Here is a 27,980-nt window from a genome sequence, read left to right as displayed (position 1 = left end):
AAACATCATATTTCTTGTGCCTGTTTTTTATTTCCGAAACAAAAGCCCAGCCCAAGTGGTCTAAACTAGCCACCCCCACCGCCCCCTTTTCTAGAACTTGTGTATAATTTATTGCTCATACGACCCGTGTGTGTGTGTGTGTATTTTCAGTTTGCTTTTTTTCTGTTGTTTGAGGGGGAAATGCGGAAAATGCTTGACTGTGTGGAATTGTGAAAACGTCAAAAGTGCGTCAATCAACAAAAACTTCAAGGAAACGAAAATCCAGTGCCTCTGTTTATTTTCTAGTGCATTTTTCCACAGCTCTGCGTTTTTTATTTACTTTGATTTATAAGAGTCGGGAATTGTTCTGAAGAATCTGCTGTTAACAAGGAGATTTATGCTTGGCGCTTGGATTTATGAGTTCTAAAGAACATTTTCAAGATATACGAGAGGTCAAGCAAAACCAAAAAATAGATTTTTAAAATTTTCACTGATTAAAAATGGAATAGTAAACATTAAAAATTGAAATTTAAAAAATTTAAGTTCAGATATTTAAATCAATTCCTATAATAGTCAATTGAAAAATTGTTAAGGATTTTAAGTATAATCAAAGCGCCAAATAATTAAATTGAGTATTAAATATTTAGATTTACTTCGTTTTTTTTTACCAGTGATACAAAGTCTGTATATGGCACCTTTAAATAAATTTTATAAAGAAAAACCAAATGATTAAATTTGCAAATTCACTTTTATATTACATAATTTCGTACATCCTCAGCCTAACATTATTAAAATACAAAAACATAAAATATAGCTTATAGCTAAGACTAACTTAAAGTTACGGCTAGCGAAACTAGAAATGAGTGCTTGCATTTTTCACATTGTAATCATTGACTAGTGAATTATTTGTAGCATTCCTTGGACAAAAATGTATACAAATTCATACGTCTATCTACTATACAAGATACAAGTTGTACTAGCAAACCCGTTTTGGCGTTGGTAGCAGCAAGATGATTGATAATGATTGATTGGTTCGATGTGGAGACTGAGTAATGATAATGCTAATGCAGTGGCAAGAACGTCAAGTATATGCCACGATTTTGGCCATAACGAAACTAAAAGTACAAATATATTATGAAAACATGCGCTCTGTCAGACTTTCGATCATTCACACACTTAAGGATCTAGTTTAATCTCTATATCTGCCACTATGACTCCAGACTTAGTCCTGCGGTGAGGCTTTCATCGATAATGGGCTGCGAGTCCTCCTGATTTCCCTCCCCCAAACAGGTGGCCATGGGTCCATGTCGCAGCAGCGAGTAGCTATCCCTATGATGCACCAGCAATCTGTGCTGCTGATGGGCTATGAAGCTACTTCCCCGTCTCAAGGACCTTCTGCCCATCTCGAGGATCTCCAGCGTGGGATCGCGGGCAAACACAAAGTTCTGGTAGGCCCGCACAAAGCTGAATATGATGGCAAAGGCCCCGCCCAATATCATCAAATAGGATCCTATGGGCACGGCACTCGGTGCTATTACTGTGCCCAAATAAATCCAGCGCTTGATGGCCGGTGTTAGCTCGGAGATGCCCTAAAATATTTAGATTTATGAAGATGTTCAAGGTGTGGGCTCTGGAATTTCAGATCTCACCTCTTCCAGCCACATGACCGGAAAGACAAAGTCTCGAAAATCACGCACTGGATAAACGTCCTTGGCACGCGTCACCTTTAGATTCAGCTGTATCCGCACTTGACCCTCCAGCGGTACTCCAAGTTTCTAAAAGAGAAGCAAAAATGGATTAGAACCACGTTGGCGGAACAGTTCACAAGCTAATTAAGTTATTTTTATACAAATGTTTACAGCCTAAAATGTCACACATAAAATAAAGTACGTCATTTAGGTAAACAAATTATAAGACTTTTTAACTTTTTGAAATAAGTTTTCAAATCGTCTTTGGGTTTACAACTCATAACAAATGTATTTTGATTTTATCTTAGAATTTAATATAAATTTGACAACTTGCTTAAAGGTTTACGGATATAAAATTGTTAATTAAATAAGAAATATATTACCGCATAATTGCATTAGCAATACGGTGGCGGAACAATACACAAACTAATTAAATTAATTTCATACGAATGTTTTCATCTTAGAACGTCACACATTAAATACAACTGAAAGTACGTCACTCAGATACTATAATGATAAAGTTAGGTAGGTAAGCGTTTAAACAAGATGAATTTGTTTATACGGTGTTTGGGTCAAGAACTCATAACAATATTATTTGGTTTGATCACGTCCATATATGACTGGTTATTTTGATATTTTTAAAGATTCAATGTGGTGTTGTATTTTGTCATAATAATATACAATATCATATTAATCTTAAATATATTTGGATGTTATTGATTTTATTAAAAATGTTTAAATTAAATTTAAATCAAGATATTTTAAGAACCTATGCGGTATGTAAATATGAAATAAACTCACCGGTTGTATTTTGAAGTACGTTTCGTGCTTTTCACGTTCTGGTTTCAGACCCTCCACAGAATTGAGAAGATCGGGGTGGGATTCAAAGAAATGCGGATTGGATATGTAAACGGGTGCGCCATATTGACAGGGGCTGATATTTTGGAGACCCTGGATGGGCTCGTAGTCGCTGGAATCGTAGCACTTATTCTCCGGATTGTGGGCAGAATCTCCATAGGAATTGTTGGGCAACCTAAACAGATCCGCCGCTATGCCATCCTTCTCCAGGCTCTCCACATATTTGAGTGGGATGATCCTACAGAGATCCTTGTCGTAGATGTGAACCGTCTCGGATTTGGTAAGATCCCGCGGCGGAAAGAAGGATCCCTCCGATCCAGCTATACTTGTGCAAGGCGGTTCGCTCCAATGCGGCAGATGGTCTATTCCATTGAGTGAGTCTATGTAGCCAAACTGATCCATACTGTCCATGCCCGTCTTCACGGAGGATACCTCCGTGAGAGTGCCATTTCGACCCAGAAGCAGACCCATCTTCTCCATGGGTCTCATGTGCTTTGGATAAAACCTGTGGGCCAAACTCACCAACGCATCATCGTAGCCAAAGGCCAACTGCTCGGCGGTCACATTGATAAAGGGTTTAAACTGAGCAGCCGTCACCACCACGGAGATGGTTTTCGACAGGAGGTATCCTAATTTCGGACTGAGACTGGTGAGGGTCTATTAATTATAAGAGTTTTGATAGTTAGATCTATTGAGCTTAAAGCCTTAAAAAATCTAAGATGGTAACACCATCAATAGGAATTTATTTAAGAATTCAATAATCTTTATTTTCTATTTAAAAAGTTGTACATTTATATGGTTTCATTTAGTGAAAACAGATTAACCAATTTTTATTCAAGATAAATACGTTTTTTTGTATTTTGCGGTCATTAAAAAACAATGTACCATAATATTTATTAAAAAATCAATCTATTTTTTTTTATTGTTGTAAAGGTTACAAATCCTAATATGTATTTTCCCGCTCTAGTTTTAAGACTCACCAGCAATGGAATATTGGGCGTGGTTATGGGCGTGTCCTTATCAATACTCAGTTCAGGAACAAATTGCAGTATCTTCTTATGCTGATATGACACGGTATAGTTATTCTCGTGAAACTTGACATTCACCTTCTGCATGTCTTCCCTGTAAAAGCGGAGAAAGAGAAACAAATATCTTATCGTTAATCGGCACGTGCTGCGAACTCGATTTCGTGGTCCAAAGTCAGGGGCGGACAACAAAAAGCCAAAGCAATTGAATGTCAAGTTCAGTTTCATTTGGAGGCAGAGAAATTACAAAACGAAACAAAAAAAGAAAGAGAAAAAAGAGTCGAAACCAACATAAAAAGTAACTGCGGATGATGGGCACTTTGGGCCTCGATTTGTCATTAAAAATACAATTTTAACTTCTCATCATCACATGAGGTGAGATATCCGCACACAAACTAATTCCTAAACATTAAGGTGATACAATGATTGATTACTTTGAACCGAACCTCCTCGGGTTATCCTTCATTTAAACGGGTTCACCATGGTCTATCGCGGTCTGTTATTAAAAATTGCATTGCATTACATACACGATACTCTAGATGTTGTAATCTCGATCAGCGGAAACTCGCCTTCAAGTGTGCTTCGAGCTCCGAGCTGTGAGCTCATGGTAAATTGGCCAACTAATTGCACGGCGGCTCACGGCTGTTGGCCAGTTTGATTGGGTGTTAAAATCCGAAGAGATAATTCAATTGTTTGCACTTTGCATTCAAGCTTAGTTTAATCTGATTTTGATAACCAAACGTTGCTTAAGTGATTAATTAAAAAATATTGGGAGATTTGTTAAGATACTTATTAGTATAATTAAATCAAAGAAATATTATCTAACTTATTAGACATTTATAGAACACATATTTATTTTACTGCTGTGGATTTTATCATAGTTTGATATGATATTGATAGGTCTATATTAGTTAAATTATTAAACAGAAATGATTGTTTCATTTTGGTAACCAAATTTTAATTGATAAACAACTAATTTGAGTATAATTTAAGAAAGCATTGATTTTAATTGCCTAACATTGATTAAGTGATTTTAAGTACAATTTAATATAGCTAAGGCACGGTTGAAATTCCATGAAAATATTATATACCTATTATATTTATGTGTGTTTAAAACCAAAATGAAATAAAATAATTTTGCAATTCTAAACTACAATGTATGTCACAACATTTTCTAGTTTGCAAAAGTTTAAAATAGCTGCTTAACTGTAATTATATTTCAGAACTTATTATTATGGTAAACAGTAGTCCAACTTTGCAGTTAAATTTCCTTATACAATGAATATAAATCAGATATCACTTTCTAAGCCGCTAATTATCCCTTCTAGAAGTTCAATAAGTTAACCATTAACTGCTTCCGTAGCTAATACTTTTAGCCACTTGCATTGCTTTTAGCCACTTGCGATTCTAATGACGGGTATTAAGACATCAACTTCCCAGCAAACCATGACCAATTGGAGTGCTGTGCCAAAGCCGCCGTGGAAATTTATCTATGCACATGTTTATGCACAAAAGGTTTTTGCAACTTGGGTGTCAGAAAAGGCGTAACGAATTTTTCAATTGCCGAGATTTATGGCTTAAAATGTTGGCTTACCTGTAGACAAAAGGACCGACTTCTTGCAGATGGGGCTTTTCCCCTCGAAGGAAACCATCTGGATTGGTCACATTGTAGATGTAGAGCTTGGTCAGTCGGATGACACCAGGCCTTTGCCAATAATGATAGCTCAATGTATCATTCCACAGCCTTAAGTTCTGGGGGAAAGATTATTTTACATTTAATCTACTCTTATTTGTTTTTAGAGGTAACTCACCTTTAGTATAAAGTAATCCAGCCAGGGCATGGACGATAAAATTATGCCTAAGATTAAAGTAATTATCCCAATAATTATCACAGCTAGTCTATCTGAAAAAATAAAGAACATTTAAAGATATTAATATGGGTTGACATACAAAGAAAACTAAAATTGTAGTAAATTCAACATTTTTTTACTACAACTTACCCATTGCGAGTTCTAGTTAATTTGAAAATGGTCATAGAACAATTGTTTGACAATTTTTGGAATTGGTTTTAATACCTGACGTTTTTTTTAAACTTAAGCCATTTTTAGCTTTAATAAAATGCCTTTAAATTATGATTTCCACATTAATTAAAAGATTTTGTATTTTAAATCATTCAATTTAAATTGCATTGTACTTAGTGTTTAATATTACGATTTAATATTTTATTTAAATATTAAATTTCAAATTTTTAATTCAATAGTCAGATATTTTTATTTACTATTCCATTTTTTTTTTATTAGCTTACAAAGATGATTATTATTTATGATATTTTATTACATGCACACATTTAAATGATAATAAAAACAATATAGGTCATTTTGAACTTTTAAGCAATTATTTTAAACATAAATATACCATATGCCAACTTTAAAGTTACTCCTAGAAAGAAAATGGTAAAATTTTATAACCCATTTCAGTTGACTGAATTATTACGTAAATTACCCCCTTGAATGCAGCTTTTCATAATCCTTTTTAATACCAGTTTTTTAAGGCAATTTCGCAAGGTAAATAAAATAAAATTATTTGCGAATTTCACGGTGTAATTTCACGGATGTCACATGCAATTACAACGGTCAACACTTTTGGGTTCGCTTTTTTGCCATCTCGTGGGCAGTCAATCGTCAAGCGTCAATCGCGATCTTGGCCGACTTATCGCAGTATGACAGCTGCCAAAATTTACGACCTTACTGTTATCACTAATTGAAACTTAATCTCAAGCGATCCAATGTTAATTGGCCCATGCACTTAGCCTGGAAATTGGAAAACGGACAACGACAACATCACCTTGTTTGCATTTCGAGGCGGGGGGCGTGGCCAGCAGCATCTCAATCTCAGCTGACGAATCCGCTGATGCTGATGATTTCGATGTTAATGATGATGATGATGACGATGATGATGGGCATACAATGCCAACGGGCTCTGAGTATTTTTTAAGGCGGCGACCGAGCGCCCCAGTGCAGTCAACGAACTAAATCGCCACGCCGATCAAGAAAAACTGTTTTCGCTATCAAGTTTCGCCCAAAAGTGTCTGTGGCCCGAAAATGTGCAAGGTGAAGCGCGTTTTGAAACAACATAAATTTCAATTTTATTTATTATTTATTATCTTATAAATGCATTTCGTTGGCGCTGCTTCGATTTCTGGCAGGTCACTAAGTCAAAAACTGCGACGTCAGCGATAAGGTCGAAAAATAAGTAAAAAAGGAAGGAAGTCAGCTGGGAAAAGCGAATCTTTAAATACACTACTTAGAAAATCAATCATTTAATGACAAACTTATTTAAAAAATAAGTAACTACATAGATAAATAATTATAATGTGACAAGCAATTTAGGTAGGTGATAAACAATTTATGTACAAATTAAATTTTTTTTTATTTTTACATTGCTTATGACCTAACTTCTAAGTGCTGACTTTTTAAACTGTAGAGATCTAAAGTTTTTAAATTAGTTATTCTTCTGTTAACTATAAATCATTTTTATTTGTTCAAAGTGCGAATACTTTCCCATTAAACCTTATTTTATTGTTAGGGTACAATAAAAAGGGACAGAGATCTACACAGTGAGTGCCATAAATCAGCTTGGAGTTCATTAAATCCGTATTGAAACTGGGAGCGATAATTGCTGTCAAAATATAGCTGGATTGTATGTGCATTGTATCATTTTTTGACAGGCAAAGTTCAGGCTTCAGGCGGCTTCTTTATCGTGTTCCACTGACCCTGAAGAGCCCGAGACCATAAACTCTGTCCCAGAGAAAGTTACGCAAAAAATTAAGGAAAGAGTGAAGAAAAAAGCTTAAAGAAAAAAAAATGAAAACGACAACAAGTGTCATAAAATGAGGCACATAACATTTCGGAGCTCAAGGTCAAGGGAAGAGAGCACCTGAACGGAAGGCTTTATTTGGTTGTTCAGTTTTCCTACGCCATAATGTTACTGCAATCGAACGGCGATTGCAAATCGGGTTTAAGAGTGAGATGGGAAGATATAGCTATATAGCCGTACAGTCATATATCTATATAGTCGTAGCGATATGGTCACTAAACATTTGGCACACTATTGATACGTCAGCGAACGACGACTGTTGACAATTATGCTGATCCCAGAGTAAGCACTGTTGTGGCTACTTACTTACTTTGATATTTTTGTTTTTTGCTATGTTTTTTTTCGGCTGGTTTTTTTTGCGTTTACCTGCTCATACGGGCGTTGAAGTTTTGAGTTACAAGAAAAGCAGGGGCGGTGACAAGGGTCATATAAAAAATACAGTAGAAAAAGATAAACAAGTTTTGCTTAAAAACCAAAATAAAATAGTAAAAACTATGATTTTATTAATAATAACTATTTGAAAGAAATCTACACAGATATGGAAAAGTAAAAATAAATATCCAACATTTTAAATTGAAAAGCTCAGTAAGCTCAGTGCAATTCACAATAATGTTGAATACAATACTTATAAAATTGATTGGTTTGATTTTAAAATATTCTAGTAAATGTGGAAAACATTATATTAAAAGTGGGTCCTGTTTGATCTAAAAGCATTATATCAAGATAATCCAAAAAAGTTGTTGGTGTTTTAACAAAATGTTTAATAATTAAACAACCAAATTAAATTAAGCACCCCCTCTTTTTACGCCCCTGCTTTAATTGGATTTGGCCACTGGTGTCATATGCTCGTTTCTTTTGAAAATTACAGCTGAGCATGCGATATTCATATTTCCGAGCTTCTAGACTCGACAGCTAACTGAAAACCACGCACAAAAATTCGAATTAAAAAAAAGAAATAGAAACCTCAATCAACGAGAAGCGAGAAAAACTTTAGAGCAATGCAATTGGCGTAGACTTTGAAACTGTTTTAAGTGAAACAATTTAAATGGTCGGTAATATTTGGCTGGGAGGCTTAAGTGATACATTTGTTGGCTGGGAGGTCTATCCAACCTGGTTTTTTCTAAATTTTTTCGTTTGCAGCTTGGCCCCGAAAATGAAAAACAGACGAAAAAGAATAAACGTAAATTTCCCAATTGCCTGTTAAAATTAACGCTCACAATTACCGGCTGAAAAAAAATAAGCTGCAGCTGCTTCGCAGCTCTTGGCCAACAACAGAAAAGCAACAAAGCGTGCTGGTCATATACCATTTCAATAGACAGTTTCTAGTCCCCCAGTAAAAAACAATACTGTATCCATTAACAATAGAGCTAAACAGTTGCAATGTCCGAGACAATCGAGCTGAGATTTCGCTTAAGAACGTGCCATACTACGATGATAATAATAGTAATAATAATAATAATCCAAGACCTGATCCGGCTGCCCCTCCTACAATCTTTATGGCCATGTAAACACTTTTGTTTAAGCAAATAATGGACCCAGATCACTTCCTTGTACGCGCTACAATTTGCATCACGTGATCCACAGATCTGGAGTACTACGCATGCCGATCCCTTAGTGCCACTGCCCAATTAGCCAAAACCAAAACCGATACCGATACAGAAACCGAAAACAAAGGGCAATGGCTATGGACATGTCCCACAAAAACCAGTTTCTTGGCACCAGCGAGACGTGCCTTCGCGGCAATTTTGCATTTAAGTTATCGCATTTCGGCCCTTAATTAAAGCATTTACAACTGATTTTCGGTGTGGATAAGGACCTGAGAAGAGGGTATATTAAGAGGAGCCGAAGGTTAGGAACTGGATCTAGAAAGTTTGCCCAGAGATGAAAGGGAAAAATTGGCAAAGGCTCGTAACGGAAATCCTGGGGAGAAACCCATTATGGAAAGTCAACTGGGTTTTTATGCGGCTGAGTCAGCGAAGATCTGAACGGGCTATAATTGATGGCCCTATTTAGATTTATTCAGCTAGATTGGAACATGTTTTAAAAATCCCCTTTATAGCTTGTAATGTTAAGCCCTCAAGAGATTGAATTATTAAAGCGGCAAGTGATAAATTTTACATGATACATAATCATGGTTGTAAATTCTTAGATCATTTATTTTTTTTTTAAATTTATTGTATTCATTTCATATTTGTGATAATTAGGTTAATATTAAGTTTGTTACTGTTACAAATAAAATCTGTTTGATCTTACTTAACTTATTTTTGTTTTATTTAAGCTAGTTATTAATTTTATTTTAATAGTTAGGTAAACATTAGAAATAAAATAATAATAATTATAATTATTTTACCTAAAATTAAAAAAAAATTATATATTATGTATATATATAGCTTGTCAGAACAAAGTAACCAATTTAAGAAGATTTAATATTCTATTTAAATATTTATGCGTTTCCCAAACAGCTCACTTAATATTTATTTGGACTTCTGGTTGGCTGAATTCTGTGTCAAAATCTTAAAAATTCCGACGCAGAGTAACCAAAGCCGAAGCACGATCTTGGCCAGGCCTTAATGCCAGCATCTGGTTATATAATCGCAAAGCACACTGGCAGACATGAGCTGTTGAGGTGATGTTGCCAAATTGTCCGCTGCAGTTCGGGAACTCTTCTTCGTGAGCTCAGCCACTTGAGCCACTGCATCTCGACAACCACCGCGCCTTTTCTTGTTTGAGCCGGCCAAACAAATGGCCAAAAACCCCACCAACCACGTCTAGAGCCTCGACTTTAGTCATAGAATTGGCCAAAAGGCAAACTGCATGTGTTAATTTATGCTCACTCTCTCGATCTGCGGCATCCATGGCGGCTACTTGATTTCGCTTTGCCACTGGCCAATCCACTCACTGTCGCTATCACTGGCCCCTTGAATCCACTCGGAACCCACTCGTTCACTCACTTTTTCGGCACTCATTCACCGTTTGGAAGTATGAGTTGTACCGAAAGAAATATTTGTGGGGTTAAAAAAAAATATTGGGTTATTCGAAGCATTGAAATAGGGAACTTTTGGAATATTATATAGGTGGAAAATTATATACATAATATAGAGTAAAATTCATACGTTTTGCTTAGGTTTTGAATAATATATTAATATTTGGAAATAGTATAGTATATGTTTTCTGTGTAGCCATTTAGCCTCCTTCCCCGCACTCAAAGTCTTGTCCATTGATTTGGCAATATTTTCATATTTGCTTTGAATAAGCTCGTAGCTATTTGCTGGTATTGGTCATCGTTAGTCCGAGTATTTGGCAGTTAACAGTGGCTAGTGGTAGTGGTGCTGGCCGCAGAGGTTTCAATTGCGAATTTTGCTGTTTTTAATGCTGCTCGTTGTTAGACTGCTGCTGTTTGTAATGTTCGGGCATTGCATTATGGTAGAATTGCTCAAGTAGTGGTGAAAAATTTAAGAGTAACAAACATCAGCTAGCTTCCTTAATAAAATATACAAAGATTATCTCAAATTACCAGTATATGTGTGCCAATTAAAAATTTTACTGTTTTGGTCTTAAAAGCCAAACAGTTGACAATCCTCCTGCGATCGTCACGTCTCACAGAAGTACCCATAATTGCCCTGGCCAAACAGCATCCCCTAGAAGTCCAATAGCAAGGCACTTGGCCAACATGGCACTAAAAGCCAGGCCAATAGTCAAGTGCAAAGCGCTTAAAATATAATTCTAGAAAAGCGACAATCGAAAATCAAGAAAATGCCTGAAAAAAACGAAGTGAAACCGAAACTGAGGCCAGAAAATAGAGAAAAGCGAAAAACGTAAACAAACGGAGTTAGTCTAAGTCTAAGCCAAGTTCAGTTAGCTGCCGTCCCTCTCTGGCGAATGTTCTTGGCCATGGTTACTGTTTGCCAGCCTACTAGTTGGCTTACTGGCTGTTGGCTGTTTGCACACTTGGCTGCCTTCGACTAGCTTGGCCCATTCGGCGTATACGCAATGTCGGCCATTGCATAGAACGCTACAGTCTCTGTTTGATTTTCGTATTTTGTGTTCGTGTTGTCTCTGTGTTTCCTTGATTTACATCTGCGCTGCTTAGCTTTCTGCTTAGTTTAGCTGTTTTCGACTCTAAATTGTTTTGAATTTTTTGGTTTTTTTTTACCTCTTGGTTTTTCCTTTTGGCCAAATACTCGTTTTTTCAATTTTTCGGTTGCAGTTCTTGGATGACCAGTTTTGTATACAACATTTTGCGGTATTTCCAAGCTGTCAATCTGGTGTTTTGGTATGGGTTTTGGCTTTGCTTTCAGCCAACTTAACAAGCCTCTGGCCAATTTGGCAGTTGATATTGACTTTTAGTTAGCTAATTGAGCATTTAATAACATTTTTCTTTAATTCAGTTTTCTTGTTGATTAACAAAGGTGATAAGAAGAGCTGTCAGTCAAGGCGTTTCCTTTTAGGGATATTTGGCCAAAAATTGAATTTTACAAATTTAAAATATATTTTGTATTGAAATTTGGAAAATATGTATGATATGTATGTATAATATTATATATTCTAATTAAAATATTTAATTTTTGGTAATATCTTCAAAAAAATGGGGTGCAGTAAATTTTGACAAAAAAATTACTAACAAAATATTCTAGTTTAAATACTAAATTTCTGGTGATTTAAAAAAAAAATGGTTGCAGTTATATTTCTTGCAATAAATCATTCGTATCTAGTAGGGAACTCATTAAATATATATTATCTGGTTATTCAGAAATTTTCCGTAAGTCCCATTGATGTTTTGCCTCATGCTGATCTACTAATTGTTGTTGCTGCTCTTGCTTTTAAATACGTCTTGTTTGTACCTCATTATTCTAGATTCATTAGAAATATTCCACTCGGATGGATGACTGGCATATTTAGCGGTATAATTAAGTTGGCTGTACTTACTATTGCTAATCCTAACTCCATTTGATATCAGCATGGAGAGTGGCGTTCCTCTATGGGTCACATGGGGGCGTGACCTCCGACCCGTGGCAGTTGACCCCTGTGATGGCTGTGTGTTTTGTTGTTGTGGCTGCTGTTGCTGCTGTGGATGCTGCTGCAGTTGTTGATGTTGATGTTGTTGCTGCTGCTGCTGCTGTTGTTGTTGCTGCCGTCGACCACGCCCACAGGTGGCCCAGTCAAGGAGGTGATCTCTAGCGGTGCGTCCATATCGCAGGTAATGTTTTTCCAAGCCCATAATTCAAGTCTATAACGGAGATAGTTAGCAATAAAAGCGGTTGGGGTGGATTAGTTCAACGGCAACAACGGGGACAACAACATATTTATGGAAGGTATTTAAAAATTAAGTACTTCCTGGGGTCGTTTCTCAAAGCTGCTGGAGATGCGAAGAAGTATTTCTAGAACCTGGTCCAGCCTTGGCATACTCCTACCAAAGATTTGGCTGCGATTAGCTGCAATTCTAAGCGGACCTACACAAAACCGCAATGAATCGTGCCATAAATTCAGTTTCAACAGTATAATAATACATGTTTTTATTAGCCCGGTGGCTGATAAATGCTCAATGGCGTAAATACATTTGTCACTCGGTACGTGAGTGCCGGGGAACCCAGGCAGGTCGTCAGGTCGTTACCTTAAGCCATAGATAATATGCTAATTGGCCACTGGCCACCGACACAGTTTCATTTGCCTCCTAATTGAAAATGCAGCAAATAAAATGGAATTTATCAGTGGGTCCAGGAAAACTTGAAAATATTATTGGGAGTTCAGCGAATTAATCAGGCAAAGCGGAATCAAACTCAAGCTCAATAAACGTGATCAATTATAGTTACAAATCAATTGAAATCAGATCATGTTTAGTTTTGCAATTAGAACTTATTAATTATTGGAATTTGTAAACATTTATTTTAAATCCAACAAGGAATTAATTTGATTTAAATAATTAACACTTTGACCAATTAAAATTTAATTTAATTGGCTTAGATTTACAGAAATTGTTCATTGCTTTATTTTAATAAAATTCTAAATAGAATACATTTGTTTGTTGGTACTTTAATATCTTGTCTAGTCAACATTTAATAATTTAAGCTTAATGACTTTGCTAGAATTTAGAATAGTACTTTAAATATATGTTAAAATTTTATATTTACATAACTTGTTCATAAACTCATAAAAGAGTTCTACTAATTACTTGTTATGAGCCTCGTTAACCTCTTATAATTATTTTGTGTATTAGAAAAACACTAGTAAATGCCATTAAATAAAAAACTAAAATGTAAATAAAGTAAAACGTGAAGATCTTAGACTCAGTCAAAGCGGAATCGAACTGAAGTCAATGCACGTGATCAACAATCAAGTTTAAGGGCTATGACAAACGGCATGCTCAGTTCAAAAAGCAAAAACAAATGACTAAGGCAACGAACTTTGCATATCTGGACCTATGTTTGAAATGGACTCTCCACTCTCAACTCTATTTTTGTCGCTCCAACTGTGAGCTCATAACTCATTTGGTCATTTGCCAAGATTTTCGTTTAAGTCGCATCTCAAGTGAGGCCAAATTATATTTAATTGACTTCTGACATAACTGAAATGTTAGTTAAACTGTTGTCACAATTGAGCGATTTTGCTTCATGAACAAAGTTGTGTAAAGTTGTATACAAAACCGAAAAAAATAAAGAAAACAAAAAAACCAAAATATTTAAACCCAATTAATGACATTTATATTTTGTACTTTGTCTTGCTTCTTTTTGCGTATCTCTTTTAATTGCAGCCAGATTGTAAACTGCTTTGGGCCAAGAGACGGTGCCTTAATTTGTGCCATTTTGCCAGGGCAAATATTTAGCTGTACGCTTAATGAGCATAAAATAATTAAGGCCGCATATAATTTGCCAACTTCCCAAGGGCATTTCAAAGGGAAAGGATGCGGAAACGAACGATACTGCAAGTTCTGGATAACGACTTCATTCGAAGTTCAGCGTTCAGCAGTCGGAATTGGCTATTATATATCATTTCGCGACACTCCTCCACCATTAACCCCTTGTTGCACACATACACTCTTTTGCCACAGTTCACGCCTCAACAGCCATCGGCAATCCATTAAGAAGTTCCCGCAGAAAAAAAAAAGTGGTAAAAGTCAGAGAGCAGGGAAAAATAAATAAAAGTGAAACACGTTTTCTTCACAATTTTGTGCTTATTGGCCACGGCGTGGTCACCTGGCTTCTTTCGGCACATTATGTAATACGAAAATGAGACACCAGCATGCAGTAAGATACCCTGGAGTCTGGACTGGATTGGCTTGGCTTGGTTAGAAAATCATTAAAAAATAGCACAAGCATTTGCGTAAAGAAATTACAAAATGCCAAATGCGAAATTTGATTGACCTAAATACGGTTTTATAATAGCCATATAGATCCCCGACCAGAGGTGGTATATGGCAACTGGCTGAATGTGTTGCAACTGTGGCAGTTGCCACCATGGAGCACCAGCACCATGTCCAGCTCGCAGCTCATAGCCAACTTGAAGCTTTCTAACAGCTGACGACGAGTACGATACCCAACCCGATTCCATGGCTATATGTTGCTCTCAGCCTCACTTTCGATTGCTGTTTGCTGTTTGTAGTCTGCAGTCTGCAGCCAGCAAAAGTGGCGGCAGAAGTAGGTTGCTTGGCCAGCAAAGCGTTCGTTGGCATTTGCCGAAAAATCTACCTTCCCGCTTGCACCTGCTGCATTTTGCTGCTGTCCATGTTGCTGCTGTTGATGTTGCCGCTGGAAAATGTTGCTGCTAGTGCTGCTGCTGCTGCTGCTGCTGCTGCTGCTGCTCGCGTGCATTTCAAAGTGTGAGTCAAGAGCTGCGCCTTCTTTGGCGTCTGCTTCAGGGTATTGTGATAAATTCACTGGGAGGATATCAATTTGGGAAAAGCCCACAATTAGCTATAGCTTCATGAACTTTAAATGGGAAAAATAAAATTAAGCAAACTGGATTGGGTATTCTGGAATAACCAGTTAACAAAATAAGTCATTGTATGGATTCGTTTTTCACTGATTTTTTAAGGAACTTATTAATCAACTAAGTTGTAAGTGATAAATAGTTTTCTAAATGCTTTTTTAGAAAGATTAAATGGAAATTATTTTATTTTGATATAAAATTTATACAAGTAAAATTTAAAAATATATATTTCAAGTTTTAAACGCTTTAAATAGACTTTGCTGAATATTATGAAAATATGTATGTAAATTATAAAGTTAATTTAGAAATTAAAATATAAGAAAATTAAATAGATAATATGTTTTCAAAATATACACAAAATAAAATAACAACATAAAGATATGCAATTGCAGAAAACTGTACATAAAAATGCTTATAAAAAAAGTTTAAGGAAATAAATTAGTTCGTTTGTTTCAGAAATGCTACTTTTAAATTTGTAACTTAATTGTTATGTAATTTTCAATTTAGTCTTTTGTTTTTTTGGGGTTGAGTTGTTTTTATTGAACCCCACATTGTAAGCAAATATTACCAAACATTGTAGCTGCCGTCGAGTGTATCTCAAGTTCGCTGCCTTCCTTGACTCATTCGGCGATGTTACCTCTTGCCAAACAGTAGCCACCAGCTGGAGTGGCTGTTTTTTCACCGCCTGGCTGTCTCCTCTGCACTTGTTTGTTTTGGTTTCTTGGCAGTGCAGTTGTGGCTGCTGCTGCTGCTGCTGCTGCTGCTGAAGTTGCTGATTTAATAATTTCACACAGCTTCTGTTTCAGGTTGGCTGGTGTGGTGTAGACTTTTTGCTCAGTAGTGCGAAGGTCACGCGCCACTTTTCTCTTTCACGCATTCACAATGCAACAGATCCAGCTGCAGACAAAGATCCAGTTTGGCTGGAGTGCGAGATTGCGGCCTGTTTTATGCATTTTTAATAAATTTCTGCTTAATTTTTGGCAGCCAACGCTTTATAATTTTATGGTCATTATTCCTTTTTTTTCTTCTCTTCTTCCTGCGTTGTTATTACATATATAAAATATCAATTTTTTGAAGCGCTTCCTTTTCCTTCACTTGAATGGCTTCATAAGCCATGGCCAAAAGGCTGCGCCCACCAAAAAGCAAAAAAAAATAAGGGCGAGCAAATGGGCAAGGGCCTGGCATTTCATAATTGGCATCGTTGGGAACGCGTTGATTGGCAAATTGTATGCAATTATTGAAACTGTGGGTTGCCTCTTTCTGTTCGATTTCACATGCGAAAGGGTTCGTTCATCTTTCCCGCTGTTGACATTGAGATAAACATAAAAATCTTTACGGAAGTCTCGAAGCTCCAACCAGAAGTGCTCTCTCATTTAGCTCTAATTGCAGCCTACACATGGGGCATGGGGCATTTATTTGGCCATGCCCCTCAGCAGCATAACGGATAAATGCACGGGAAGAAAAACTTCAAAGTGTTCGAGGAACCCTAATTATTATCATTACATTTTTGATTATTTTTAAAGGGCTAAATAAAGTTAATTTGATTTCTTCTACGAGGTGTATGCTGTTTTTGTATTTCTTTTAATATTTTTAAAGTCCTCGTTTTGATTGTTTTTAAAGGCTATATAAGATTATTATGGTTTTTTTCGGTTTTGTTTGGTTCAAACAAGAAACTTAACTTACTTTGATTTAATGACTGATGTTTCAAAAATCGAAATAAAAAAATTTTAAAATAATAACTTAAGAAGCAAATTATTTTTTTTATTAATTTATAAGTATTTTTTCTGAATATCTGGTTGAGGCAATTGTAGAATGGTCTTATTATAAATACGAAAACATTGATAGTTAAATATTATTTTTTGATATATTATTCCAATTTATCTAATTTCAACTTTCCGTGTGAGATTTTTCCGCTTGGTAGCGCCACACTTTCCTTGGCGGGGAGTCTATTCCAACTCCGACTCTTATTATGCCATCGTTTTGTTCAGCGCAATTAAGGCACAAACGTATCGAGAGGGAAAGCGATGGGTATATTTACATGTGTATACATTCATAGCTTACCTAGCTAGGCCAAGCGCAACAAATCATTCTATAAATGGTACAACAACAACAGCTACAACGGCACAGAAGCGTTGTAAACAATGTAAAATGGCATTAAGTAACTCAACATTAACATTAAACTTCATGTTATAATAATTATTGTTTCGAAATTGAAAAAATTCTGCAATTTGTGTGTGGAAAGTGAAATAGTAACAACTGAAACGAAAGACTTAGGCAACGAACTTGACATTTAGAATATGGTAGTTATAAAAGTTAAGTTCTTGGTGGAAGTAATAAGACTAAGTCATTACTCTTCTAAAGCTTTAACATTATAAATGATAAAAAATATTGTCATGCTGTTAGCACTTATTGCATTTATTTTTATTCTCCGTTAAAACCCCCCGAAACACCCTTTAAAAGCCTATTTTTCAGTAGTTCAACAAGTGCTGTTTCAATTCAGATGCCCTAATTGAGCTCTCATCTTCAAAATCACTTGATTAGTTGCCTCGTAGGCATTTGACACGCGTTCAGTTAAAGCTGAGAGCGGCAAAAACATTAACAAGATTGTTGTGAACGTCATGGAGTCTGGACGCAGTTGCAGTTCCCCCGGCTGAGTGGCAGACTTGGCTGAAACCGTGGCCAATCACTGAAGCGTTGCCGGCCAGCAAAAAAATTATTGGCAAATATTTTCCAATACTCAGCAGCAGCAACAGCAGCTGCTGCGTGGAGTGTTGTAACTTATATACGTACACACTCTCCCGCTGTCTATTTTTGGGAACATTTTTATGGTCTTTTATTTTGGCATAACCATTCGCGAAATGCTCCAATTACGCCCGAGAATTTCGATTAAATCAAAAAAGCCCTTTTCGAGCTGGCTTTTTAAATAGCGCAAGTCATGAATCAATTTCGCTGGTTTTTGAGAAGGGTCTGATCTGGTTGTCAGTGAAATAATAATGCCGGCAAGGTCGTAAACAAGTGTGTGTGCTTGTGTGGGCCGGCAACTTCAATCCTGACCTAAGTCACTATATAAGCTTTATATATATATAGCCAACCGATTCGCTTGTCTCGCCTGCGGCCTAAAATTAGCGATTGATGGCTTTCTCGCACTTTAAGCCGCCAAATGGCAATTTGCCAATTTCTCGGCCTTATCAGGGGGGTCCAATCGGTGGGTTATTAAAGAGCATGGCCCGCTCATTATGTAAACCTATCTATCTGCCAGGTATTGTATGTTCGCGTTATTAGCAAGTGAGTCTGCCTCGGGCCAGCTCTACCAAATGAATCAGAAAATACAAAAAAAAAGAGCTACAAAACTTGTGTCAATATTTCAATTTAACGGTTAGGAAAACGCCAAAGTAACGCAACAAAAGCAGTCTTTTGTGTGACGTCTATTGCTCTTTAAGGTTTTTTTCTTTCGCTTGCGCTTAATTTAAGACAACTTCTGTGTCCACGTTTAAGTCTGGCCAATTGGTGGGCGGACAAATGGATGGATGGATGGGTTGGATGCCTGGGATGAGTGACTAGTTGGCTGTCCCAACTAAGTGCTGTAGAAGGTGCAGACAGCGTTGGAAATTTCGCCTAAATTGTTGTCTGCGGTTCACTTGAAAGTGAAACCGATTGGAGCTAAACGAAAAGGTGGCGTGATTAAATAGGACTACAAGGGAAGGGGTAAACGTGCAAGACCTGGATTCCCATGTTGTAAGATTTTTAAGTTGCGCAAAAATAATAAAACCAACTGCTGGTTTAATTATACTCAAAAATGTATATATGATATGATATATATCAACTAAAACAACATATCAATCTTAATGACTGTATAATTTATTAAGCCTATCTGACTCATAGAACACTATTTTTGATTAAGCTATAAAACTTAAAAAATGGTGATAAATAAAGTATTCAATATTTTAAAGCAAATGTATATATTTATGGCTTAAAAAAAACCCATTAAAAAGGGTGTTATTAAAACCGTTTAAGACTAACTAGTCAAAAATTTTCTGAAAGCAACAGAAAAGAAAGGAAAAATGGTTTTTTTTTTAGAATATATATAAAACAAATCAAATTAAATTAAATTAAAAAAGATTATTAAAAAAAATATTGACATTTGAAAACATAAACATGATTAAACATTTTAAAAATAAACAAAAAATTAAAATTAAAATTAAAAATTAAGTTTTCTACTTTGATTTTTCTATGAATAAATACAAAACCCAAATAATTACTAATTCTCTTTATTGAGGTTACAATAATGGAACTTATTATATCTGTAAAAATTTAAAATAAATTAATAATTGTTAAATGAGCTTATTTCTCACAAAAAGGTTAAACAAATTAAGAATATTTGGTCAGGTAGTTATACAAAGTTATGTGTATATTTCGTAGGGTTCACAAAGTTGCTGTTTAAGACTATTAAAAGTTTAAAAATGTACAGTGTTTTCAGTAAACTGTTTAACTTTTATCAGCCTTAAAACAGCAACTTTGTAAGCCATACTAAATATACGCATAACTTTGTAAATATTATAATTAAATTACTTGACCAAATATTCTTAATTTTTAAGAAAATATAAGTTACATACCAAAACAATTTCCAATAACTTTAAGCTCCAAACTTTCGATAAATGTCGTCACTAAGTGTTTGATTTTGGGTCATCTTACCACCCGACCGACCTTCAAAGCTCCCCCGTTTATTTAGCATTTTCAATTCTACGTAAATTGTTTGCGCTGACCCCTAAATGTCACACCATTTCACATAAAAATGTCTCAATTTTTATTACTTTTATTTCCCCTCAAGCGTTTCTATTTAGCTGTCACTAGGGTCGTAAACAGTATTTTGCAAGATCTGCGTAAATGACATAGAAACGCATAAAAAACGGGGACTTGTCAATAATCTATAGCAATATGTGACAGATAAACTAGAAAGATCTATCTCTATTTCCGTATAAGGGAGAAACACAGACTTAGGTGACCTTACGTTTTTTTCTCTTTCAATTACACCTTAACATTGACCTGAACTCGTCGTGCATTTGGGTCAAACTTAATCATAGGTGGGGAAAATGTAGCATTTTGGGGTTTTTGGTACGTGTCTGCGGTTGCATACTTGCGAAATCCCCCAGTAACTGAAATAAACCGAAAACAGATCGACAGACTCCAAAAATATGCATTTGGCCAAGAGACAAACACACGAGAAATGACCGCTCATAACCACATTGCTGTTATTTTGCATAACTTGCAAAATGTTTACACTTAATTGCAGACTGCAAAAATGAGCCAAAAGACGAGGGGGAAAAAATCACAAAACTGTTTATAAATTAAAACCAACAATCTAAGATTTTGTTGGGCAAGGGCTTTTCGATTAGTATAGATTTTTTGACAGCTCGTATTGATAAGGCTGCTGTCTGCTGTCCGGCATTTTTGCAATCAGCTTAATTGATTTGCTCTCGTCTGGCGAATAAAATGATATTTTTGACAGCTCCGTTAATGTATATAATCCAATTAAATGCGCACATTGACCCGTATTTTGATTAAAAAAGGTGCCGTGGCGCGCCTATTTAATTTATGTAAGTGCATTCCGCTGATTAAATTGATAAGTTCATAATTAAATGATAATAAAAATAGGACTTTAATTGCTTATTTATTTTAAGTTACTTGTTGACAGAGATAATAACTTAAATTAAATTAAATGTTAAAAGTTAACATATAATTTCAATTTATTATATATATTTTAAATTGCTTATTTATTTCATATTATTTGTTTGATTGCGAATAAATTTTACAACGCGTATGCTAAATGTATTTCTCTAGAAATATTATAATACAATCATTTTTTAAGCCATACAAATATTTAAATTAATCGATGATAGAACAAGTATGTGAATTTAAAGTTGAATTAACCTTTAAGTTAGTTTCGTGATTAAATAATAAATAATATTTTTACAAGCTGTATAAACATTTTAAATAGAAATCAAACTTGGATTTAGTAAACATATTAATATTTATTAAGGGATTCTTCAATCAACTCAGGGAAATCTTAAAAATTCTTATTAAAAACAACAACAAATTAAAAAAAAAATTAAAACTTCACAGCTATGCAGTTTACATTTCAAAATCACTTAAAGAATATAAATTGCAGACCATATATTTATTATCACTTAATGAAAATATCACAGACAATCCGCGAAACCTTTAACAGAAGCACATTAATAAAAATTCCTCACTTGTCAAGGGAAATATAATTAATGAGACCGCACTTAATATTTATTAATTTATTGGGCACAGCTTGTTGCACATACGCCCCCACGAACATAACTCATACGCCCCGTTCGACACTTACGTTTCTAATATTCTCAGAAGCTGCACGGCTAATCCAAAGTTAGTGTTTTGGGAAAATCTCGATTGGTTTTTCTGGGTCAAAAATAAACTTTTTGCATATTCACTGCCGCAAACTAATTGATTTTGTGCCAATTAGGAGAGGTTTTGTTTTTGTTTTCTTTTTTTGTTGTTTAATGATCGATTTTTCGCATTATCCTTCGCACAGACACTCGTCGAATTGTGTGAACTTATTTAGCCGCATTTACTGACGATCGCGCCCGCTGGCGAGAGCATGTGTCGTTTTAAGTTGACGCGTCGGAATGAAAAACTCGCATGAATGGACCGTCGTCTGGGCAAGACGTTTTTGTTTAAAACCCCAAGACTTCGACGTCGACGTCGGCAGCGATCGCCGACTAAGTACGAGCGCTGTTTAAACTGAGCCGATCGTTCAGTTTTGTATCTGTGAGATACTCGTACTATACTCGTACTATGCTCGTACCCAAAATGCCGCAATCCTCGCCGCTGTTTAGATTTACTATAAGGTAACAGAAATTTGGCAATTGGCTTAAAGAAACCGCAGTCGAGGTGAGTTTCTCCTCTGTTGAATATTTTCCTTCTGGTCAGCATGAAATTGGCCTGATTGGTGTTGGGGGATTTTTTCTTCTTTCGCTTTTATGCTGAGTCACCTGTACTTTGGGTTACTTCTCTTGTTGACTCCACTTTATTTTCTCGCTTTTTATCGTCGCTGGTGGTTCTAGCTAAGTGAACTTGACGCCGTTTTATAGCTTCCTTAGTATTTCCGACTTTTGGGGTTTTTCTGAGGGAGATGCGGTGCGACGTCTTGGAAAGAGATGACTTTTGACCAGGATTTTAAGTGCACTGAGAAATAATATATTTATTGTACTTATCAATTTTATTTAAAGAAATTATCTTCAAGAACTGGTTGTATAGAAAGTAATAAACTTTTAATTGTCGCTATTAAATTTACCCTTTATGTATATCTTGGTTTAATTTTTATTTGAGATGCTATAAAAAAAATTATTTATTGATAATAACTCAAAGATAAATTCTATAGCGCTGTTCTGGATTAAGTTGTTATTTAATTTAAAACAGAATTAATTTTTAAGTAATTGTGTTAAACAAATAATCACAAAAATAATAATAACAAATCCACAACTTTTTTTGAATCAAATTCAAATATTATTTTCTAAAAAAGAAATATAGTAAGCTAAATATTACATATATTATAAGCGAAGTTATTATTTTAAATTAAATTTTATTTCAATTACTTGCTTTTCATTCGAAATAAAATGTTTCCAATTAAAATAACAATTAATTTTCTTTCTCTGCAATCGCGATAAGACCAAGGCTAATTTCGAATGTATGATCCCAATAAAAACCAAGCTTTATCAATTACAAATAATAAACCCGAATTATCTACCTTGAAGGCGATGGTTGTGAAAAGCTCCCCATTTGCCATTAGCTGAAGTGGAATATTTTTAGAGACCGCGCAATTGTTTTTATGTGTCCAAGTAAACAGTCCAGATCGGGGGCTTAACTGCCCTGGCTAGACTTAGACAGCTTATTCCAACCGTTTTTAGAGCGATTTAACAACTAGAAATCAGTGATCTATAGTAGTAGTACCTTTTGTTGATCTCACTTGACGGGATCTGAACTCTTCAATTAGAGAGACCTGTATGTAGATAAAAGTTGCTTTTACGGCCAAGAACTTGGTCGTAAATTTTATGGAATTGATTAATACCCCTCATCCGATGAAGGACATCAACTGGTTAAATCGATCATAACTTTCTTAGTCTATAAATATACAGTAAAGTAATTAGCATGGCATTCTAGTAGATCCGCAACGATCTGTGATTTTTACATATTTCTAGTGATGATGATAGATGATAGCGCTTTGCTTACTTTAGATGTCAGCACATTAAATAGCATGACCGACACCGGAAACTGGTCTTTTGTAGAACAAATTTGCCGCCGCAAAGGAAGTTACACGCGCAGTTCAATGCGTTTTTTTAAGTGGGTCAAAATTCGCAAGCACTCGAAAATTTTCAAGTGCTCGGTAAACTCGGTAGTCGGAAATAACTGCAATTCGCACGGCGTTTTACAAATGGCACAGTTACCCAGTTAATCTACCAAGGATGCCACTGCAGTTGTTTTTAACCCAAAAGACCTTAATCTAATATATACAACAAGTTTCCACGAAGGTTGCAGTTGACAAGAACGACATAATTGCAGTTGTGAAACACTACCTAAAGCACAATAAAATGTTTTTACATTTGACAACAATAAGTACGACACATGTTATGGGACAAGTTGTGGTCGTTTTTTGGACAAACAAAATTTTAACTTATATTGTTTATAATTATAATTGCCAGCATTTTGCGGAAAAGGCCACGGGGGACATTAAAAATATTCAAACTGCCTCGGCAGACGCTCCACTTGAATGGCAAGAGGAATTTGACTCAAGTCTTTTCATTTTACAGAGGCCAGTTATGTCCACTCATCGCAAGTTCAAGTTTGCCGGACAATATAGCTCGGATTTCGAGTTTAAATGGGTGATTAGTTAACGGCACGTTCGATTTAATTGCCCTGCGATAGAGATCTTAACTGAATGATCATTTTTGGTACTTGGTACCGAGATCAAGCACACAAGAGCATAAAAAAAGATTGTTTTAAATACATAAAATGATAAAGTGTCAAACAAATGACGTTGGGTTTTTTCAAGTGTGAATCACTTTTGAAAGAATAAATATTATCAGTCCTAATTGCTTGGCAAAAGATATCTTTTAAAAATATAAGCATATACCTTAGGAAATAATTGTTCTGGAAAGCTCAAAATATAGTTAAATATCAATATAAAGAAATTTCATTTTGATTAAATTATTTAATTATTATAGTGCCGATGTAATAAAGGCAAATTACTTTCTCTATTTGATATTTAATTTTCCTAGCATACAAATATAAAAGGTGCGAAATATTTTCCAATATTGATATATAGGCAGTTTCAGAACTTAACTAATACCCATAAAGTTAGTTGTCATTTTTATGGAATGTTATAACATACAAGTGTTAAAGGTCTGGCATCTACCCTAAACACTAAACTGATAATAATGATTAAAGGTGGTTTCTGGAAAACTTAGTTTGCTTGTTAGAATTGTAAAAATCCTGTCTCACCAAATAGTGATCAAGTTTGCAAACGTTACGCTAAATTCACATATCAACTGTCTGGGCAAGATTAAACTGTAATTTCCCGCACTTCGAACTGACCAAGCCCCGATATGGGATACGGGCCCTTTTGTAAGATTTCGCAAACTTTTTAATTTGTTTGTCAGACACTCGGCACTAAATCTTGGTCAAACAGGGGTAAGGGCTTGGATTTATATGGATATCGCAGCGTCGCACTCAAAAGCCAACAAAGTATTGTACGTCTTGAATAATACGAACTTTGAACCTGAGACACATTTTGATTTATTTATAGTGTTTCGCAAAGAGGGTGTGACCAGAACGAGACATCATCCTTCACATTCAAAAGTTGATTCACCTGAACGAAAACGAAAACAGGTCTCAAGTGTCGCAATCCAACCTAGAGAGGTTACTAACAAAAAGTCCGAAGCCTAAAAACCCAGCCAGAAAGATTGAGAAGATCAAACGGCATCTCATTGCCAAACAAATCGGAAATCAGACAGCACGAGCCATAGCCATACCCCTGAAATATGACCTAGCTAAAATACAAGCTATGACTACAAACTTATTGCCAAAAAGATGACGTGAAGTGCAGCAATTTTTACAAATCCATTAATTCAATTCATTTATTTCACTGCCCAGCAGAGACTTAAGCAGGTAAACAGGCTTACAAAACGTTGCGTTCCAAGGGCCATAATTCACAGACGACTGGCCTAGAAGCCCGAGGAGTTAGCCCATCATCTACCATATTGGCCAACTACATATATATTTCTTTTTTTTTTGTTCGTACAATTACCGCTTGAAGGACAACTGCAGCCCTGCAGCAGTGTTCTGCGCAATCGTGGTTAAAACCAAAGCCAGGCCAAGCCAAGCCAAGTCAACCCCAGCAGACAAATCTCTTTATTATTATGGCCAAGAAAACGAAAAGTTTTCGCCTTGCTGTTGAAGGCGTTGAAATGGAAATAATTACCCGCAGACTTTTATGTTTTAATTTGTGGAAAATGCTTTGCATCTTTGAGGATTTTTCATTTGAGTTCATATGGCTTGGGGATTAATTGCGATTTAATTGGAAATGGTAATGCAGGGAAAACTTAACCTTAGCACTGAAATTAATTATTATTTTTAGAAGAAACTGCTTAACATAATATTAACAATTGCAATGTAAGCCACATAACTTTATGTTAATCTTAAAATAAAATATTGCATACTTTTAGGAAGATTTTTAATTTTATCATACATTTTACACATATTAAAATAACAAACAAACAAAATCTTAGAAATTATTTGCTATTGAATTTTTGTAAGTATTTAAAGAGATGAAAAATTATTAAGCGAATTAAAAACGTTGTCAACCAAATATTGCTTAGCCGCAAGCCATCAATTTTTTAATTAAAAATTCCGCCTTAATATATCGTAGGGCGTTGCCTATCAGACGATCTAGAAAACAAATGGCTTTCCGCGACTACCCCACTATTGATTTGCCTCCTCATTAATTTCGAACAAGATTTCCACTGCAATTACCAATTACTGTCAAGGCTACTAATCTTGCACCGACTATTATAATAAAAATACTAGTTTATAGAGGGGGTTTACTACGAAAGCTCCTCTTCATTTGCAGTTTAATTGATCCAACTGTAAACTAACTACAAATGGTCTTAAAATAAAAACATTAACAATTATTAAAACTGGTTAAGGGCACTGTGAGTTGTTTTACGACGTCAGGCATAAAAACAATTGCACTGTGCGAGACACAGACACCAAATAGTAAAAAGTAGCGCCATAACTTCAGGTCGGTGGGGTCTTTTGACCTCGGTACACTTACTACAGGTTAAGGGTCAACAAAGCTCGTTATATTTATTGCACTTTTTGCGCTGTACTCAATCAATTGTCATTCATTTTGATCGATATATGCAATTCACTCACCCCTGGCAGGTCCTTGCCTGCAATAATAATGATTAACTTTCTCATTGCCTGCTATTTAATTATGCTGCAATTGTTGCTTGATTATTATGCAATAGTTTTTTATATTTTTGTATGCTATTTTCGTTCGTTCAGTAGAGTCAGTCACTGCACTCAATTAATTGTATATAAGTTAAATTTAATATGTTGACAGAAAACATATTTTTTGGAGGTTAATTAGTTGGTTGCAGTTATTTTTATTCTTAAAATATTTTCAGAAATCGTTATATTTGTATGTCTACGCACAAAGCTTTGAAATCGACTAAATGGCATAGGAAATGTGTTCAGTTACTCAATTTCAGATTTCTTTTCGCAAAACCAGGAGCGGAGTGAGGGTTTATATATTTCTAGATTTATTTTTAGCCATATGTAAAGAGCAATATATTTAAGAGAAACAAAATAATGTATTTTAATTATGTTTGGAATTTAACAAGGCTTAAAAAAGGTTTTAAAATTTTAACAATTAAAATAAGAATGTTAATAATTAAACATATTTTTATTTTACAAAAATAACAAGCGAAAAAAGAGAATTCCATTCGCACCATTAAGTATAAAATAAATTTAGTCAATTATAATTGTATTCACTTTTTTGGGCGCTCTTAACCCCTGCTGCGCTCCTATTTCTTGAAGCACATCTAATAAGTCTTAATTGAACTGTGCGGCTGACCTGTTGGCATGCGTATGTCAGTACATATAGAAGCATACCAGACATTCAGACATTAATTCAGAATTATGCGTGGAGCTGGACAAGGGAAAATATGAATATTTTTCTTATAATTTAAATAGCAAGTCAGTAGATAAAAGAAATAAATAATGTAGACTTAAAATGCCTTTTAGATATCCCATTGCCAGTGTTTCTGATCTGCACTTTGAGTTATTAAATATTTAATTTTTACGAAGTGGTTTCTAGATAATAATTAGATAATTTAATTTATTAAACACTTAAAAAAATCTTCCATTAAAAGTTATTTAATATTTAACTCTGATTTTTTGTAGATTTTTACGCAGCTATTCCTAGAAATTTTACGAAATAAAGATATGACATAAAATGTGGCACCTTACTTGTTGCAACTTAAGTACGACATACATACATTTCTTCTGGCTTTATAGTTAAGAGAAACCCCTT

The 27,980-nt window shown here is 35.2% G+C and overlaps 1 protein-coding gene across 2 annotated transcripts; it reads right to left on the bottom strand.

Moving 5' to 3' along the window:
- Positions 1-708: 708 nt before the first annotated feature.
- LOC108146445 (lysosome membrane protein 2) lies at positions 709-26,837 on the bottom strand. 2 transcript variants are annotated; one of them, XM_017272455.2, is made up of 8 exons: positions 26,819-26,837; positions 12,353-12,653; positions 5,362-5,453; positions 5,145-5,302; positions 3,506-3,647; positions 2,469-3,182; positions 1,629-1,754; positions 709-1,568 (listed from the first exon to the last, which is right to left on the bottom strand). In XM_017272455.2, the coding sequence occupies exons 2-8, from the start codon at positions 12,642-12,644 to the stop codon at positions 1,188-1,190; spliced, it is 1,905 nt and encodes a 634-aa protein (XP_017127944.1). In that variant the 5' UTR covers positions 12,645-12,653; positions 26,819-26,837; the 3' UTR covers positions 709-1,187. The 2 variants fall into 2 exon arrangements, with proteins under 2 accessions (XP_017127944.1, XP_017127943.1); XM_017272454.2 differs by lacking the exon at positions 26,819-26,837 and adding an exon at positions 21,717-22,018.
- Positions 26,838-27,980: the final 1,143 nt, after the last annotated feature.

This window comes from Drosophila elegans, unplaced genomic scaffold (assembly GCF_018152505.1).
Source record: "Drosophila elegans isolate 14027-0461.03 unplaced genomic scaffold, ASM1815250v1 contig_208, whole genome shotgun sequence".
In the NCBI taxonomy this organism is placed as follows: Eukaryota; Metazoa; Arthropoda; class Insecta; order Diptera; family Drosophilidae; genus Drosophila; species Drosophila elegans.
Note: the sequence above shows the minus strand (reverse complement) of the source record. Positions and strands in the feature narration are given on the sequence as shown.